Source organism: Enhydra lutris, unplaced genomic scaffold, assembly GCF_002288905.1.
Source record: "Enhydra lutris kenyoni isolate GAN:26980312 unplaced genomic scaffold, ASM228890v2 scaffoldscaffold13, whole genome shotgun sequence".
NCBI classification, from domain to species: Eukaryota; Metazoa; Chordata; class Mammalia; order Carnivora; family Mustelidae; genus Enhydra; species Enhydra lutris.
This window is the reverse complement of record NW_019154097.1, coordinates 35142601-35159070: the sequence shown is the minus strand read 5'-3', so window position 1 is coordinate 35159070 and position 16470 is coordinate 35142601. Positions and strand designations below refer to the sequence as shown.

General features: G+C 45.5%; 1 protein-coding gene across 6 annotated transcripts in view; it reads right to left on the bottom strand.

Annotated features, from left to right (window-relative positions):
- Window positions 1-13854, bottom strand: part of LOC111145520 (nucleoporin 214) — a 99547-nt gene extending 85693 nt beyond the window's left edge. For all 6 annotated transcript variants that reach the window (XM_022500413.1, XM_022500414.1, XM_022500415.1 and 3 more), the window contains exons 1-11: window positions 13770-13854; window positions 11821-12016; window positions 11071-11222; window positions 10042-10240; window positions 9294-9364; window positions 8138-8201; window positions 7573-7676; window positions 5547-5653; window positions 4559-4625; window positions 1327-1453; window positions 115-276 (exon numbers count right to left, since the gene is read on the bottom strand). In XM_022500413.1, the coding sequence (XP_022356121.1) occupies window positions 115-276; window positions 1327-1453; window positions 4559-4625; window positions 5547-5653; window positions 7573-7676; window positions 8138-8201; window positions 9294-9364; window positions 10042-10240; window positions 11071-11222; window positions 11821-12016; window positions 13770-13814 (1294 nt within the window). In that variant the 5' untranslated portion in view covers window positions 13815-13854. The remainder of the gene's footprint in view (window positions 1-114; window positions 277-1326; window positions 1454-4558; window positions 4626-5546; window positions 5654-7572; window positions 7677-8137; window positions 8202-9293; window positions 9365-10041; window positions 10241-11070; window positions 11223-11820; window positions 12017-13769) is intronic.
- Between the last annotated feature and the right edge of the window lie 2616 nt (window positions 13855-16470).

Below are 16470 nucleotides of genomic sequence, written 5' to 3'. Positions count from 1 at the left end.
CACTGGCCTGATGAAGAGGACCACTGTATGTCCCCACACAGTGTTCATCCTTGGCAACGGTCCGGAACAAGCCCCTGGTATTCCCTCTATGCCAGAGCAGGAAGAGACACGTACCTGATGACTTGGGTTGTCGCTCTCCTTCTAATGAGAGCCTTTCCGGCGTCTTCATGAGGGACCGAACCCCAGGATTTTGATTGATCATATAAAATGGACAAAGCACACCATCTGTTGAAAGTAACATAAGAACTGGAGCCGGTGGGAGAGTCTTCTCATCATCTGTTAAAAAGAGAAAGTGCAAGTGAAAAAAGAGCCAGGCCATGAAGTGAAGGCAGGAAGGGAAAGACCGCCCCAAGCGAGAAAGCATGTAGCAGACTCGCCCCCAATGGTAGTTCAAGTCCGTTTGTTCTGATTCTCACCCGAGTAGCCTCACGAGCACCGGCTCTTGAAAGAGAGCTCCTGCCGTTATGGACTGCCACTGTCTTGCCGGACCCCGCAGAGAAGCTCCAGCAAACTAAGGCAACCGTGACTGTCCCTAAGCTCCCGCAAGTCTAACAAGTGTCCCACTGTTCAAGATGTTCCCCTGACCGAGACAGGCATGTCTAGTAGGGGCCTGGCCTAGCAGAAAAGCAACAGACTACTCACTTTGCAAAACACACAGAAGGACACAGAGAAGTGAGTCAAACTACCTTATATTCATTCACAATTGAATCCTAACGTGTTTTGTCAATTAAGACTGAAGAGAATCAGTGTAAGTGAACTAAGGAGACCCAATAACCTGACCAGGGAAAGGACAGGAAGGAACTCAGTGGTGCTCACGAGGACACCGCTCTACACTGAAGCACGGAAGAGCAGAGACTCCATGTTCCGCGGCACATGTGCAGCTCTGCCATGCTCCAGCAGGGAGAAGACACACTCAGAAGACACACTCAGGCCCACTTTGGAAGCCAAGCGCTTGAGGTCCCCATTCTCTGACCCGTCTTCACACTGAACACTGCTATGCAGGACTGGACGAGGGTGTTGCTGTTCCCGTGCAAGGCCACCAGGGATGAGACCCTGTTCTAGATCTCACCCGTATGCGAAAGCACATACAGATATGTGCGCGTGCACACACACACGCAGACTGGCTTTTGTCTTATCGATAAATGTCAAGTTAATCTCATGTTGTCACGACGTACTCTGTATCATTCTTCAAGTGGAAACGAGCTACAGAAGTTAAAAGCGCCCCACAGAGTAGATTCTACCATGAACATGAAGAACGGGACTTAAATATCAACCATACTCAGAAAGAAGACCACTTCTGTACGAGCTGCATCGGGCCATACTTACTGATGGTGATTTCCACTTGGTTAGTATAGTCGATGGCAACTCCCACAGGCAGCGAGTCATCACTCTTGTCTGTCACAGGCAGTTCAGCTCGACTAGAATCCTCCAGGAGCCAAGATTCCCAATTAATCTGGAAAAAAGTAGTAGAGGATGAAAACGCTATGTTGGTTAGAGCTCTGCATTGGTTCTCCCATTATACAAAGAGAAGAAAAGAAAAGACAAGTCACTGGGTTTAGATTAATGTGTTGACTCAACTCTGAAATCTGGGAACGTGGTCTAAAAGCCCCAAGCATCCTGGCACGTGAGGCGTTCATTTTCCAAATTGACCTATGTGCTCCTCATAGAACAAGTCCGTGCCTCGTGAATAAATCACCACTATCATGAACACTTTCCGAGGTACCATCCACCCCAACTAGGTGGGTTCCTAAAAATGGTGGATGAATCGAATACTTGCACCAACCAGTTATTAGCTGCTCCTAGAAATGTGGGCCTGGTACCAGGAACTCCGGTTGACTGCTACCACAGTCTTGAGCAGCGTGGCTTATAAAGCCGGCCAGGTGCCCTATGCTCACTTGTCCATGGAGAGAGTTACCCTTAGTTCTTGTCTTCCCAGATCTTGGCATCAGTTCCTTGCACAGGCCCCTCTTCCTGCCTCTGGGGTCCTTGAGAAACCACTAACTCTTTCCCATAAACTCCCCTTCTGCTTATGTCTATGCTTGAATGGGCTGTATTCCTGCAAATAAATGATTTTTGATTTTTAAAAATCACTCTATTTACCTAATTTTCAGTGCAGACCAAAATTGGCCAGCATGAATCAAAAGGGAATCATGCTCCATGAAAAACAGAAAAGCAAAAAGCTGTTTAGGAAAGGGAACATAATCATACCCATGACTTGGCTATACTGTAATAGTTGCATTCATAAAACCGTAAACAAAATTGACTTCAACTTTGAAAAACCAACCACAGACAAAATAAAAAAGACTTTATAATCACTACAGAACAGAACGCAAACGGTACCAGTTTCGATTTTGCAAAAGACAAGCCGCAGACGGCAACAGCTGGCAGGTGGGGATAGGTATGCTAAAGGCAAGGGGGAGAAAGTATTCCTCTCACAAAGCAGGTCAAGAGATACTGTGTATGGTGACACCATAGGAAATGAAAATAAAAAACATTACTTATAGATACAAAGGAAACCAACAGAAGGAACTACAAAAGTGCTAGAACCCCTCTGAGAGGAAAGATGAGGATTTAAGGGCCATATGTGAGCTATATTCTCACCTGCCACAACAGGTAATAAGGTCTAAAATCAATAATCACTAACTAGGGACAAAGCAGGCTATTTTTTTTAGAGGTGCAGAGAGGAAGAGGGAATCTTAAGCAGACTCCAGGCCCAGCTCAGAGCTTTACATGGGGCGTGATCTCACAACCCTAAGATCATGACGTGAGCCAAAATTAAGAGTCGGGCGCCTGGCCGGCTCAGTGGGTTAAAGCCTCTGCCATCGGCACAGGTCGTGATGCCAGGTTCCTGGGATCGAGCCCCACATCGGGCTCTCTGCTCAGCGGGGAGCCTGCTTCCCTTCCTCTCTGCCTGCCTCTCTGCCTACTTATGATCTCTGTCAGATAAATAAATAAAATCTTAAAAAAAAAAAAATTAAGACTCAGACGCTTAACCAACTAAGAGGTAAGGACGTAATCTTGAAAAGTAAAAATTTATGGGGCGCCTGGGTGGCTCACTCGGTTAAGCATCTGCCTTTGGCTCAGGTCATGATCCCAGAATCCTGGGATGGAGCCCCGCATGGGGTTCCCTGCTCAGTGGGGAGCCTGTTTCTCCCTTTCCTTCTGCCCTTCCCCCCACTCACACCCTACTCATGCTTCCTCCCCCTCTCTCTCATGTTCTCTCTCTCAAATAAATAAAATCTTAAAAAAAAAAAAAAAAAGGTAAAAATTTACAAGTTAAAAAAGGTCCCCTCTGAATAGGTTTGGATAAGGATGGGATAGGGCAGGGGTAATCTTTTCATTTATAAGCGCTTTCTATTATTGGATTTTTTTAGCCACATACATAAATCATCCTGATAGGAAACAAATATAGAAGTATATTTTAAATGTGTCAGAACATAAAATAGTTGTGTTCTTAGAAAACCATTACTAAAGACAATCTAAAACTTCACATCAGACCGATGAACTCTAGCCTGTGACCCCAAAGTGGACCATCTTAGCCACTAAAAGAGCCACGTACTTACAGCGAACTGCCTAGCCACCCAGAGAATGAGGGATAAATCCCGAATGGTTGGAGAGGCATAAGTCTCTCTGCGGGGGGTGCACACAATGTCTTTAAACTCAAGGCAGAGTTTTTAGAAGTTTCCTGGGACACCTGGGTGGGGCAGTCAGTTACACACCTGACTCTCAGTTTCGGCTCAGGTCACGATCTTGGGATTGTGGGACGGAACCCTGCATTGGGCTCTGCACTCAGTGCTGAGTCTGCCTGAGTTTCTTCCTCTGTCCCTCCCCCCTGCACTAATGCACATGCTCTCTCTCTAAGATAAACAAATAAATCTTAAAGAAAAAAAAAAAAAAGAAGAAAAACTTCCCTTTTACCACATCCTTCTGTGTTCACTCTGCATAACCTACCCGGGTTTAGGATGGCCTACCACAATCTCCTCAGCCTGACTCCAGTCTGCAAGGAGGACAGAGTGCGAGAAAAGAGGCGGCGCTTACACACACAAGTGCTTTTAGCTCTCTGGTGGTTTTTCAAAGCGAACTACAAAGTATTGCTGCTGAGTCACAGTTTGGTACACGATCTGCATGTTTCTCTCCATTAATCAAGGATGGGTTAGAGGTGACTGACCAGAGGGGCAGGCTCAAGCAACAGGAAGAAAATAAAGATGGTAAAACAGAACAAGGCAAAAAAACCCTCCTATACACCCAGATGTGCTCCTGGGAGAAGGTGATTACGTCGTATGTTTTTCCACAGATTGTGAGTGGATCTGGAAAGGACAGAAGAGTTTTTTATGACAGTGCAGGAGCTGCTGCGTCTGAAACCCACATCTGTCCAACGCGATATCCAAGCCACCTGGCCCAAGGCATTCTGTCACACTGGCCAAGTGTCAGCTTTGTTCTCACACAGAAACTCATCCAAATGGAGCAGGCTTCATCTAAACCTTCTCCATGAGTTAACTCCCTCCAGAATCTTTCTCAGAAAAGTACCCCAGAAAAGCGACCAAAGAGTGAAATTTACCTGATCTGCCTGTCGAGCAAGGATACTGACTTCTGTTGAAGCCGCAGACGCAGCCAGCACTAAATCCCTTCAAGGAAGAAAAATGGAAAACTGTTAAATTGAAGGTCAGAGACATGACAAGATCAAGTCAGAATTTCCAATAATCTACTACCCTGTTAACAGAATAATCTGGTGAATTTTCAGAAAAAAAGCTTTGCTTCTAGCTATCCATCTATCAAGGGAAAGCTTTCGCTCTCAGAGGAAAACTTTTTTTTTATTAACATGTAATGTGTTATTTGCTCCAGGGGTACATGTCTGTGAATCATCAGGCTTACACATTTCACAGCACTCCCCATAGCACATTCCCTCCCCAATGTCCATCACCCAACCACCCTCTCCACACCCCCTCCACTCTCCAGCAACCCTCAGTTTGTTTCATGAGATTAAGTCTCTTATGGTTTGTCTCCCTCCCGATCCCATCGTGCTTCATTTTTTCCCTCCCTATCCCCTACGACCCTTTGCCCTGCCTCTGTCAGAGAAAAAACTTTAATATGTTCCTTAAATATCAATATTGTCCTAAGTCTTCACTGGGGTTATTGACAAAAGAGGGTTTTTAAGATTATTAAGTATTTGATCTAGGTAATTTAAGATTGGGAAAACGGAATTAGTCAGAGAGGAGTTATCCAGCATCAGAGGAAAATATGTTCAAGGGCATCTCAATTCTCCGTTCTCCTTTCCTACAGAAAAGAATTTTAGGGGTGCCTGAGTGGCTCAGTCAATTGGGTGTGTGCCTCTGGCTCAGGTCATGATCCTGGGGTCCTGGAATCGAGTCCCACAGCCTGCTTCTCCAGCTCCCTCTGCTCCCCTACTCCTGCTCTCTTGCTCCTTCTGTCTCAAATAAATAAACAAAATCTTAAAGAAGAAAATAAACAAATTGTGAAGTTGGAACACAGCACTGTGGGTGGGACCCGACAGAGAGGGGAGGCGGCCCTGCTGGCTCCCAGCTCACCACTCTTCGATGTGGCTGAGGTAGTAATGGTGCTGCCGCTCCGTGCAGCTGCCATAGCAGGGCTCCATGAAGTTCACAAAGATCTCTGGGTGCTTTTCTTCTTTTTTCTACAATAAACAGAAGGAGAACACACAAAAAAATCCCACGTGCAATTTTTCTTTAATGCTACACAGATAAGGATCTCAAAAAAGAAAACCACTTATGTTTTAAGAGAAAATTCCCTCAAAAACCTACGTCTGAACACACAACACACTAGAAAGGCAGAGGTGAGTAGCTGGGCAACTTGAATGCTGGCCACTGACCGAACTGGACTCCAACTGCTTTGTCACTTTCTGGCCGTGGGACCGGCACGGACAGATTGCTCAGCCTGTCTGATACAGTTTTCTCACGTCTGTGGTGGGCCTGCTGAACTACTCCACAGGCTGTCTTAAGTGTGGAACAAAATGATACATGTAAAGCCTCTAGCCCAAGACACGGAACCTAAGAAAGAGTCCAGAAATGCCAGAGCTAATATTATCCCTGGGAATAGGAAATTTTTATGATCTCCTGAAATAAGGACCGCAATAAACATTATTTTGAAAGTTCAACGTTATCAGGAACCCAAGACTTAAAAAAAACAAGGCCCTTTTCTACATGTCACTGGCAAAGATTAAAAATGGTACCACTGCATCTCGACACATGTGGGGCAACGGCTGGTGGGAGATGTATAAACAGCCACAACTTTTGTAAAAGACACTTTGGCAAAGCTCAGCATCTACCACTCAACCAAACTCATTCCTAGGTATTTATCCTAAAAAATAAGCATAGCTGCATAAAATGCACATAAAAGAACACATCGTGGTATTCCTTAGAACAGGAGAACACTGAAAACTACGTGAGCATCCAACAGTGAAGGAACCAAGTCAAGGATCTGTCCAAAAAGCCAGATACAGATTGTATTCAGGGACTCAGAAAGATGCTTACAATTTCCCACTAAGTAAAACAAGGTTGCAAGACAGAGTAACTCGTGCAACTCCCACTTTTGTTACATTTACACATTTGTTTATGTATTTGTAAATGTTTTTTTGGACCTTGAGAGCCAGTAGTGATTTGAAAATACAAGCTCTACCTCATTTGTTTTTTTTTTTTTAAATGCTCCTGCAACTTAGTAACATTTCATAGATCTTGTTACTAATGTTCTTCCCAGTTTCCAAAATGACTCATTCATTTCAAAATAACTTAGGTCATTCTTCTCTGCTCCAACAGCTCCTTGAGCACCCAATGCACACCTCACCTCTGTCATCCGTCCCTTGTCATCATCCACCCCGTACCCTTCGCCGTTCCCTCCATCGCCCTTCTCATTCCTTGATCTATACTTATTTGCTGACTAGCACACTCATCAGAATGTCAGACCCACAAAAGCAAGGACTCTGCCGCGGTCACCACTGTATAAAGCAGTGCCTGGCACGCTGCAGGCATCTGATAAACATCAGATAAACATAAATGAGAGAATTTTAAAAATCAAGGTGTTGGAGCACCTGGGTGGCTCAGTCAATTGAGTGTCTGCCTTCAGCTCAAGTCATAATCCCAGGGTCCTGGGACTAAGCCCCACATTGGGCTCCCTGTTCAGCAGGGAGTCTGTTTCTCCCTTGCCTTCTGCCCCTCCCCCTCACTCGTGTTCTCTTTCACTCACTCTACTCTCACTCCCAGATAAAAAAATTTTTTAAAAATCTTAAAAAAAAAAAAACAAGGTGTTTTCTTGCTTTCCTAAAATCTATCAGGTTAACATCTACCAGGACTCCCAGCTTCCAGCATAAGCAAAAGTTAACTTTTAGGATTATTTTCACCGTATGACTAAACAGGAAAACATGCTGTAAGCAGACACCATAATTTTGGCCCCCAGGCCAATGATACAGCATTTAAGTTTTACACTTGAAGTTGTACTAACCCTACCAGCAAAAAAAGGAAACTGAACCCAAAGCCTTGAACTTTATTAGAGGACCTCTATGATTCTCATAGGACAAAAATGTCCCTTTCATACACATACCGGGAGGAGAGCCATCACCACATCCGGAGAAGTTTCCAAGGTCCCATCCGCAGCAGCATATACGATTGTGAAGACGTAAGTGCCAATCCACAACACATCTAGAACTGAAACACACAAACTCTGATAAAGTATCTTATGTTTGGAGTAACTCCTTTATGCTAAAAAATAAACAGCCCATGGATAAAAAAAACCAGAGTGCTGTAGTTTTAACAAAGGTCCAGATTTCACTGACTAAACACAATTCACAAATACAAAGAATTCAAGAAGCCCAAATTCCTCCCAAAGTGGTATTTTTTTTCTGGCGGATTACAACGAGGGCAAATTTTGAACAATCCTAATAAAAAAAATCAGGATCCATTTACTGTTATTTACCACAAGACAGAGGTGTCTAACAGAGGATGACTGTTACACTGAATTAATTAGCTAACTGTAATAATGGAAGTATTCACGCAGCAGGTGCTAACAGTTTCCTGAATGGGCACGTAGCCGCATCACACGATGTGAAATTTCTGCAATACTGTCACCGCATTAGAGGTCGACTCAGTAAGAAAAGCAGATGGGTTACCTCTGACAGGATGATCTGACTCATAAAACGGTGGGCAAGGGATGACTTTTTTTTCCTGCAAAGTCTGAAAGAGATTGGGGGGGTGGGGAGTGTCAAATAAATAAACCTGAACCAATGAAACTCTGCCAAACCCAGCATGTTCCCTCCAGAAACCACTGTGTTTCATCTCCCAGCCAGGAGAGACTGAACACAGGGAAGAGTGAATGACTATATCCAGGATCCCGCCCTCCTGAAATCTCCCACAAATGCGTGCAGGCGTAGAGAGAGAGGATGCTCAAGCCAGTACTGTGTATCTTAGCAAAGCCACCCACACTGACACAGCCAGCCACCAGCACTGGAACAGAGAAGTAAGTTATGGTACATTCACACAGTGGACTACTATGCAGTCACTCAACAGAATGAAGCGGTTCCATATATAATATACTGGAAAAAAGACCCTGATCAAGTATGACGTTTAAGACAAAAAAGGACAAGAGAAAACCAATAAAATTAAGCCAATAATCTCCTGACAGGCTAATGCCCTAGAAGAGTATGTACCAAATTTCATATAACCACTTTTTGCAATAACGAGAAATAAAACCTTAATGTCAAACCCACACCACTACATTCCCTGCTCTACACCCACAGAGAACGGTCTTTAGAGGAGGAATGCACAGCAACACAGGCCTTGGTACTGCCTGTGGACCCTCCTTTCCGTCCAGGCTTGAATGAACACACATGGATTCTTTGCCAATTTATACTGAAGAATATCTGTGACTATTATCTCAAGAAGACCACCGGGAGAGGATGACAGAGTGACAGGAGCATCCACTGTCTTGGGGGCCTATAGTTGGAGAAACTGACCTTTCAGATGAACTCAGCTAGCAGACAAACAGTACGGCAGATGTTGTAACACATCCATACACAGACTATTTGCATAAGCATCCAGAAAAGTCTGGAGGCTGTCACTAAATAAAACACAGAGCGTGCCCCTGGAAGGACTATGGGACAGAAAAGAAGAGTTCCACCCTTTCCTGCATTTACTTGTTTACTGATGAATTTGTTGCAGTGAGCATAAATTATATCTAAACAGAAAAGACCACCAGTGAACCCCCAAACCATCCCAAAAAACAGTGGGTAACTTAAGAAAAGGCCTGAAGTCCAAGGCAAGACTTACGGGAAGGTACTGGACCACAGTTCCATTCTGCTTCCCCACTGCCAGCTGTTTTCCTTTGGGGCTCCAGCACACTGAGCAAAGAAGAAAACGCTGCCAGTTAAGAACTGAAGAGAATGGAGCAAACCAGTGAGGTCTGTACTGAAACAGCCATAAAATCACCACTTCATGATCCTCTGTCAGTCCATGGAAGGCTATAGATCCATAATATCTTGGCAAAAATAAAAATAAAAAAAAAAAAAAAAAAAAAAGATCATTTTGACAATACAAACCAATTACAACTCATCACTAGGCCATTAAATCAACTTCTAAAAATGTTTTTTCAACGAAGTGTCGTCCAGAAAGCTGGAAAGTACAGAAAACTCTATAATCTTTAAAGAAGGAGAATAAAGGTTTTCAAGTATCAAGAAATCATTCTCTTACTCATACTTGATATTTGTAGTGCTTTCCTCATGCTTTTCAGTGTACTCTCCACCGTCCTTGTGGATCCAGAAACAATCACTCTCAAAAACACATCTCTAAACCAGCTGTACCAAAAGATCTCTTTCCCCAAAAACCCCACACACATTCAAGTTAAATCATGTCTGCTACAGGGCTTCAAACATTCACTATGGAAATAAACAACGCTCTCCCCTTCTACCAGACAACTACATATAAAATGAAAAACCCCATTTGCGTTTATTTCTAGGAATTAATTTTTAAGTAGATTACCATTACTGTATGTTATGGAGTGAAAGCCTTTATTACCCACCAGATGTTACTGCCACTGTGGAAGGGAGAGTCGCACACACTTTCACTGTTTCTGTGATTTGCAGGACAGCAATGCTGCCATCGGCCAGACAAACTGCCATCATGGAGGGAACAGTAGGGTTCCACTTCATATCGATCACCATGCCTCCTGCATCTTTCAAAAGCTTGTGATACGCAAATGGGCGTTTTTGCTGTTTGGCCTTTTAAAAAAATGTCCAGAAGCAAAAATAAATTGATAAATTAATAAACACATAGACATTTAATAGAGGAAAATCATCGAACGTGCAAGTTTTCTCAAATTACAGTTCACTTTTCTCCATGACCAAAAATAAATGAGCTCTACACAACAGTCTATTTGCTGTAGACGATTTCAACACAACTCTAAAAAATGGCAATCAATTATTTGAGCACACTGGAGGGACTCCCAGCAGGGGAATACACAAATGCAAATTAATCAGTAAAAAGCAAATATAACATTAAAATCTTGGCTCTGCTTCTTAATAGTGTTGGGTCCTTGGATGTTTAAATTCTTTGGGCCTGTCTCTCCATCTATAAAATGAAGATAATAGCACGTTTGTAAGGCCATGATACGTATGAGTGAGGACAAGGCATATAAAGTGCAGGGCCTGGCAGACAGTCAGTATAAAGACTCAAATTAGTGACAGTTTTCATTATGAAACTGCTTAGAATGGAAGAACACTACCAGAAGTGGTCAGAGACCCAGGATGTAGGATTTCTGACATTACTGTTAATTCTACAACCTTGGGCTAGCCACCTAAGGATCCCTGGGCTCCGGCTGTCTCATTTGTAAATGAGACAAAACACCCTGGGGCAGATGTTATGAAGGAATTTCTTGAAGTCCCTTCTATCTCAAGGATCTACGATCCTACAGTTAAGGATTTTCTTTTAAACCCATACTTTAATCTAGAAAATGATTCCAACGGTCGACCCAGGAAATTCTAGGTTATGATTCAATACCAGAAGATCTTTTCAGGTCTCATGCTGTCATTAGAGTTTGCCAGTACCTTACCTCATTTGAAAATGTGCGAACATCAAAAAAAGCGATAATGGAACCATATTCACTGGACATCATGCACACGGAGAGTGTGAGGTTATCACAGCTCAGGGCCAGGTGGTGTATCGGGAATTTCATAGGAACCAGCAAGCTTTGAACTTTATCAACTAAGAAAACATAAAAAAAGACAAAGCAGAAGCATAAGCCACAAACCCTTTACCCAGGTCTGTGTGAAACAATTTTCACATCTACGTAAACATACGAGCACGCTTTGATACCTGCTCATGCAGCTAAATCTTAGCTTTCTTACAGATGGACAGTGATGCATTAAATTTCCCAGACTCTTCCCCGTATGACCTACGCAAACTGGGGCTGCTGCCCTAGTTAATAATAACGTCCTGTACCCATATTTTTACAACGACGTTTCCTGTGTTTGGATGGTACTACTGCGCAAACTAGAACGCCAGGCAACGAAACCCTTCTCCTAGGCATCCCGAACCCAGGTTCCACCGAGCACAAATAAAAGCATGGTAGAACAGTCAATTCTTCTTCCCTCTGAGTTCAGAGGAACAACTCATCAAAGGACCAAAGAGAACAACCAGAAAGGCTTCCAGCATCCTACCTGGAACTTATTCTTCTGGGGGATCAACGGGAAGAGTAACATCAGTTTTAATTTATATACTAAAATGATTTCTGCGAAAGGACACCACATTAGCACTTCACTACACCACTCTCTCTACCGTGCAACAAAATTAAGTAACGTACTTATCTTATTGGGATCGTCACCAGGTTTATTTTGAATCAGAAGATTTTTCGTAGGAAAAATCTGCAACCCACTGGCTCCACCAGCAAAGACCAGGCCGTATTTGTTGGACACGGCAAGCAGACTCGAGCGTTCCTTGGGCAACTCCTCAGGCGAGTCAAAGATTCTCACCTTCTTCAGTGCTCTAAACTGAAAATCCTGTTAAGGGAAGAAACCAAGATCAATTCAGGGAAAAGAGGAAATTAAATCATGTCTGTCATTATATTCCAAAAGACCTAATTCCAGTATAACAAAATGAATATTACCCTGAGACCAAGGGATGTGTGGCTCAGTGGTTTTTAAGCTTCCTGTGCCTACTGTGGTACCTGGCATAGGGCTTATTAATGTCGACTGAATGAAATAAAGTTTTAAAACTTCTTTTGTGAAGTCTTCCTTAACTAATCCAGCTCACACTGATCTTTCCTTTTCTGAACTCCTACTTTATTGTCCTAACCACCACATGTGCTGCACATTCTAATTCATAATCTTGTCCTATTTCATGGTATTTCACCCTATTTTCCAGGTCATGTGACCCAGAGTGGTGCTTAATAACTGTGGTTAATGGGGTGCCTAGGTGGCTCAGTTGTTAAGTGTCTGCCTTTAACTTGGGTCGTGGTCCCAGGGTCCTAGGATCAAGCCCCATATCGGGCTCCCTGCTTGGTGAGGCTGCTTCTCTCTCTCCCTCTGCCTGCTGCTCCCCTTGCTGGGATCTGTCCAATAAATAAATACAATCTTTAAAAAAACAAACAAACTGTTGTTAAATATTGAAAGCATGAACTGAAATACTCCTTTTTTTTTTTTTTAAATACTCTTCTTAATTCCAAATGAGTAATGCGACCAGAAACTCACAGCTTTCCAGATGAGACCATACAGGAGTAGAATGAAATTTTCAGTATTTTTGTACTTCTCGTCCTGATAATCCTAAAATAGGGTGTTTAGGATTATCAGGACGAGAAGTACAAAAATACTTTGGGTTGTGGACACAAGAGTGTGAAGAGACACTGGGATGAACAGGCACAGGAAAGCATTTCTTTCTGTTATAATCAGTAACTCAAAGGAAGACTGTCATCGTCCAAGTCTGTGGTTCTGAAACCTTTCTCCTTCTGCCCCAGCGTAGCTGAGAAACGGACACGCTCTCATTGGTTGGCTCACCGCTCCCACCCCGCTCGCGACCAGTCATTCTCAACAAAGAAGAATCACTACTCTAAATATGGGATGGATTACTACTCCTTAAAGGCACCTCAGTGACGGGTTCAATCGCCTAAAAGCTTCCGGAAACTCACTCGTAACCGTCACCTGGATCACCTGCCCTTCTCTTCAGTTTCCCGACTGTACCCTGATTCCCAGTACCAAAGCAGTCCTTCTATTCTGTTCTACTACAGGTTTTGTAGAACGGGTGATGAACCCTGGCTCTGCGTCAGGCACGCCTGGACCGATTTACAGAGGTAGTGCAGTGAGTGTCCAAGACAGGGTCTTAAAAAAACCACCTAGATTTCAGCCCCTTTATCGAACGTGACTTTGGGTAAGCTACTTTCCCAGCCTCGCCGTGCTCCCCTTTATGAACAACTACTCATACGGCCGCTGTGATGAGTACCACAATGTCTGGCACACACTGAACGCTCAATAAACAGTCATTATTACCACGACTCCGACCGCCACATGAAAGTAACTAGGGTAACTCAAGCGGCGCGCACAAGACCAGGAAGGGACGGAGAAACTGCATTCGGCGGGGCTATCGCGCCGGCCGCACGGCACAGTACAGCAGGTCGCGCCGGCGAGAACTCTGAACGCGGCAAACAGTTCAAGCAGGAGGCGGGAAGCGGGTAGCCGGCCCCCGCGCTGCGCCGTTCAGCGGGGTTCCAAGGCAACGCCGGGCCTAAGGAAGGGAGGGAGGCCCCGGCCAGTCTCTGACCTTCATCTCCCGCTCGGGGATCATGGCATCCATCTCGTCTCCCATCGCGTTACCCTCAGTTGGTCGAAGCAGCCGCCGCCGCCGCCCGCGCGCGGCCTTACCCACACGGCCCAGGCTGCTCTGAGGCCAACTTCCTTTCCTCACCGAGGGCGGCGCGCAGCAGGCCCCACATTTCCGGCGCGCTTTGGTGACGTCGCGCGCCCCGGGCCGCCTTGCGGACCGAGGAGGCTGAGCGACCCACTGAAGTCGCGCGCTCTCCAGGCCACTGCTTCCCATTGGCCAGGGGCCTGGGGGAGGTGGGCGTAGCCCCGGGCCGATGCGCCTGCGCCCTGAAGTGCCGAGCTCCCGCCCACTGTGTGTGATTAGTGGTCAGGCACCCTGCTCCGTTGCTCCGCGCTCCTTGGGGCGCTGAAGCCTCGCAGTTACAGTGGAGCGCACGTGGTTATTAACAGTCCCGGAAGGAGAGGAGTTAGGAACCTGACCAACATCTCCAGGGCGCAGCTCTTGAGAGAGGCTTTGGAGGGGGGGCGAGGAGGAACAGAGGTTCCGAAAGTGGGTGGATGGGGGCCTCGGGAGCCTCTTCGCTCTAAGCGCAGGGGTCCAAAGGGCAGGGCAACGGGTACCAAACATCACCTTTGTCTACTGCTTTCAGGGTAATCATTTCCCGAGCAAGAGCCCGGGCACAGTGCAAAACACTTCACACGCGTTAAGCTCCAACGCATCCTCTTTGCCGAGGGGTTTATCGTTGCCATTTAACTGATGAGAAATCAAGAAAATTCCCCAGTGCCCCGCATTCGCAAAGTGTTGGTGAAGGCGGGGTTAGAATTCAGCTTGTCCGGATATGCTGATTGACGACAGTCCACCGTACAGGTGTTTGTGTTGGGATTATAAATGCTCTAGGACAGAAATTCATCTGGAGCCTGTGGGTTAACTGGAGGGCGGGGGGGCCTTCTGCCTCTTACTGTTTGGTTTTCAGCAAATTGCCTAACTGTTCCAAGACTGCTTCTCGTTTTTATTTTTTTAAGATTTTATTTATTTGAGAGCGAGAGCATGATGGGGGTGGGGTGGAGAAGCAAACTCCCCACGGACGTGGGCCCCCTTCTTGGACCCCGAGATCATAACCTGAGCCAAAGGCAGCCGCTTAACAACGAAGCCACCCAGGCGCCCCCCTGCTTCTCATTTTGAAAATAAGGTAACATGATAGTATCAGCCTCATAGGGTGTTGTGAGGAGTAAATGAAGTTTAACAGAGCCTGGCACATAGGACACCTTCCTTTAGAGCTGTTACTATATTAGCTATCTTTTCTGAATTTGCTGAGCCCAGGAACTGTCCCCAAAACAACAAGTCAAGACATTGATGTTTGTCTGTTTTATTTCTATCTATAGAGATGATATCTGGTGCCACACACACTCATTCTCACACATGCACACACACACACACACACTTCATCCACCTGAATGTGCCCGGCAGACTCCTTCCTTTTGTCACAGGGACAAAGCCATACTTGGCAGTCCCTGAGTTGCTGGTTACATTGGTTAGATTTGGTCTTTCAGAAAGAAGACAGCTGAAGTTCGAAGAAGCTGAGCCCTTAGCCATAGAAGTAAGTCCCAGAGCCAATAGCCACAATCTGAAATACACAAATCTACAAATCCCCTTTCCAGGGACCACTTTTGAGCCCCTCTCACTTCAGGAATTGAGTTCTAGTAAATGGTGGAGGAACTGGTGGTGTTTCCCAGGACACCCCTTCCAATGAAAGAACTCTTTCCTGCCCTTTCCAGAAGCCGGAGACACACCCATTAAAGTGTCCCCCTCCCTTAAAGGAGGCTTCCTGCAGTCTTGCAAACTGTGGAACCCACTGAAATAAGCCTGGTTGCTTCTGCCCTCCTCTCCAGAGGAACAGGTACACTGACTATAGCGGAGCGTTAAGGAAAGTATCACCTTGCTCAAAGGTCTCAGTCTGACCCAGAGAAGAGAGGCTAATGCGGAGGCGTAGGGACAGGCAGTGGTTCATCTAATGATCTGGTGGGAGGGGAACACAGAGGAGGTGCTGGGGTGAGATTTTTCATTTACAGGGAGAACAGTTTTGTTGGGGTTTAAACTTCAACTAGGCTTGTGCATTTGAAGCAGCTCCTTAAGCTGAAGGTCAGTCAGTTATGGCCAAATAATCCTGTTCCTGAACTGGCTGAGACTGACCAATGGATTAACCCACCCTGGGCAATTCCCCAGCCCCTGCCTGCTCCACTCCCTCAAGCTGCGGCAAGGGCAGCTCCTCAGGTCCCTGATTATGGGTCACTAAGGAGCCACAGGGAGGCCACACCGACTCCCACCTCCAGCAGCACCCTGACATTTCCACTTAAAGTTTGGCGAGGGCTTCTCCAAGACCTTTGCTCAGTCTTGGGCCCAGGATTGCAGTACAGTCACCCCGCAGTCCCCTCTCTCTGTAACATTCATCTCACGGGTCATTGCCTGATTCTGACTTCCCCCACTAAATTCCACGAGTCTGTCCATTTCACTACCTGGTTCTTAGCTCTTGGCCCAGAGCAGGTGCTTAATAAATAGATAAAAGGGATGAGTGCATCTAAGTCCTGAGTGGGCAGGGTAAGGGACTCCAGAACACAGATGGGGTCAAGGCTGGTGTCCCTGCTCAGCCAAGATGAGGCAGAATAGGACACCTTCCGGGGTGAGTTCTGAGAAGTGGCTT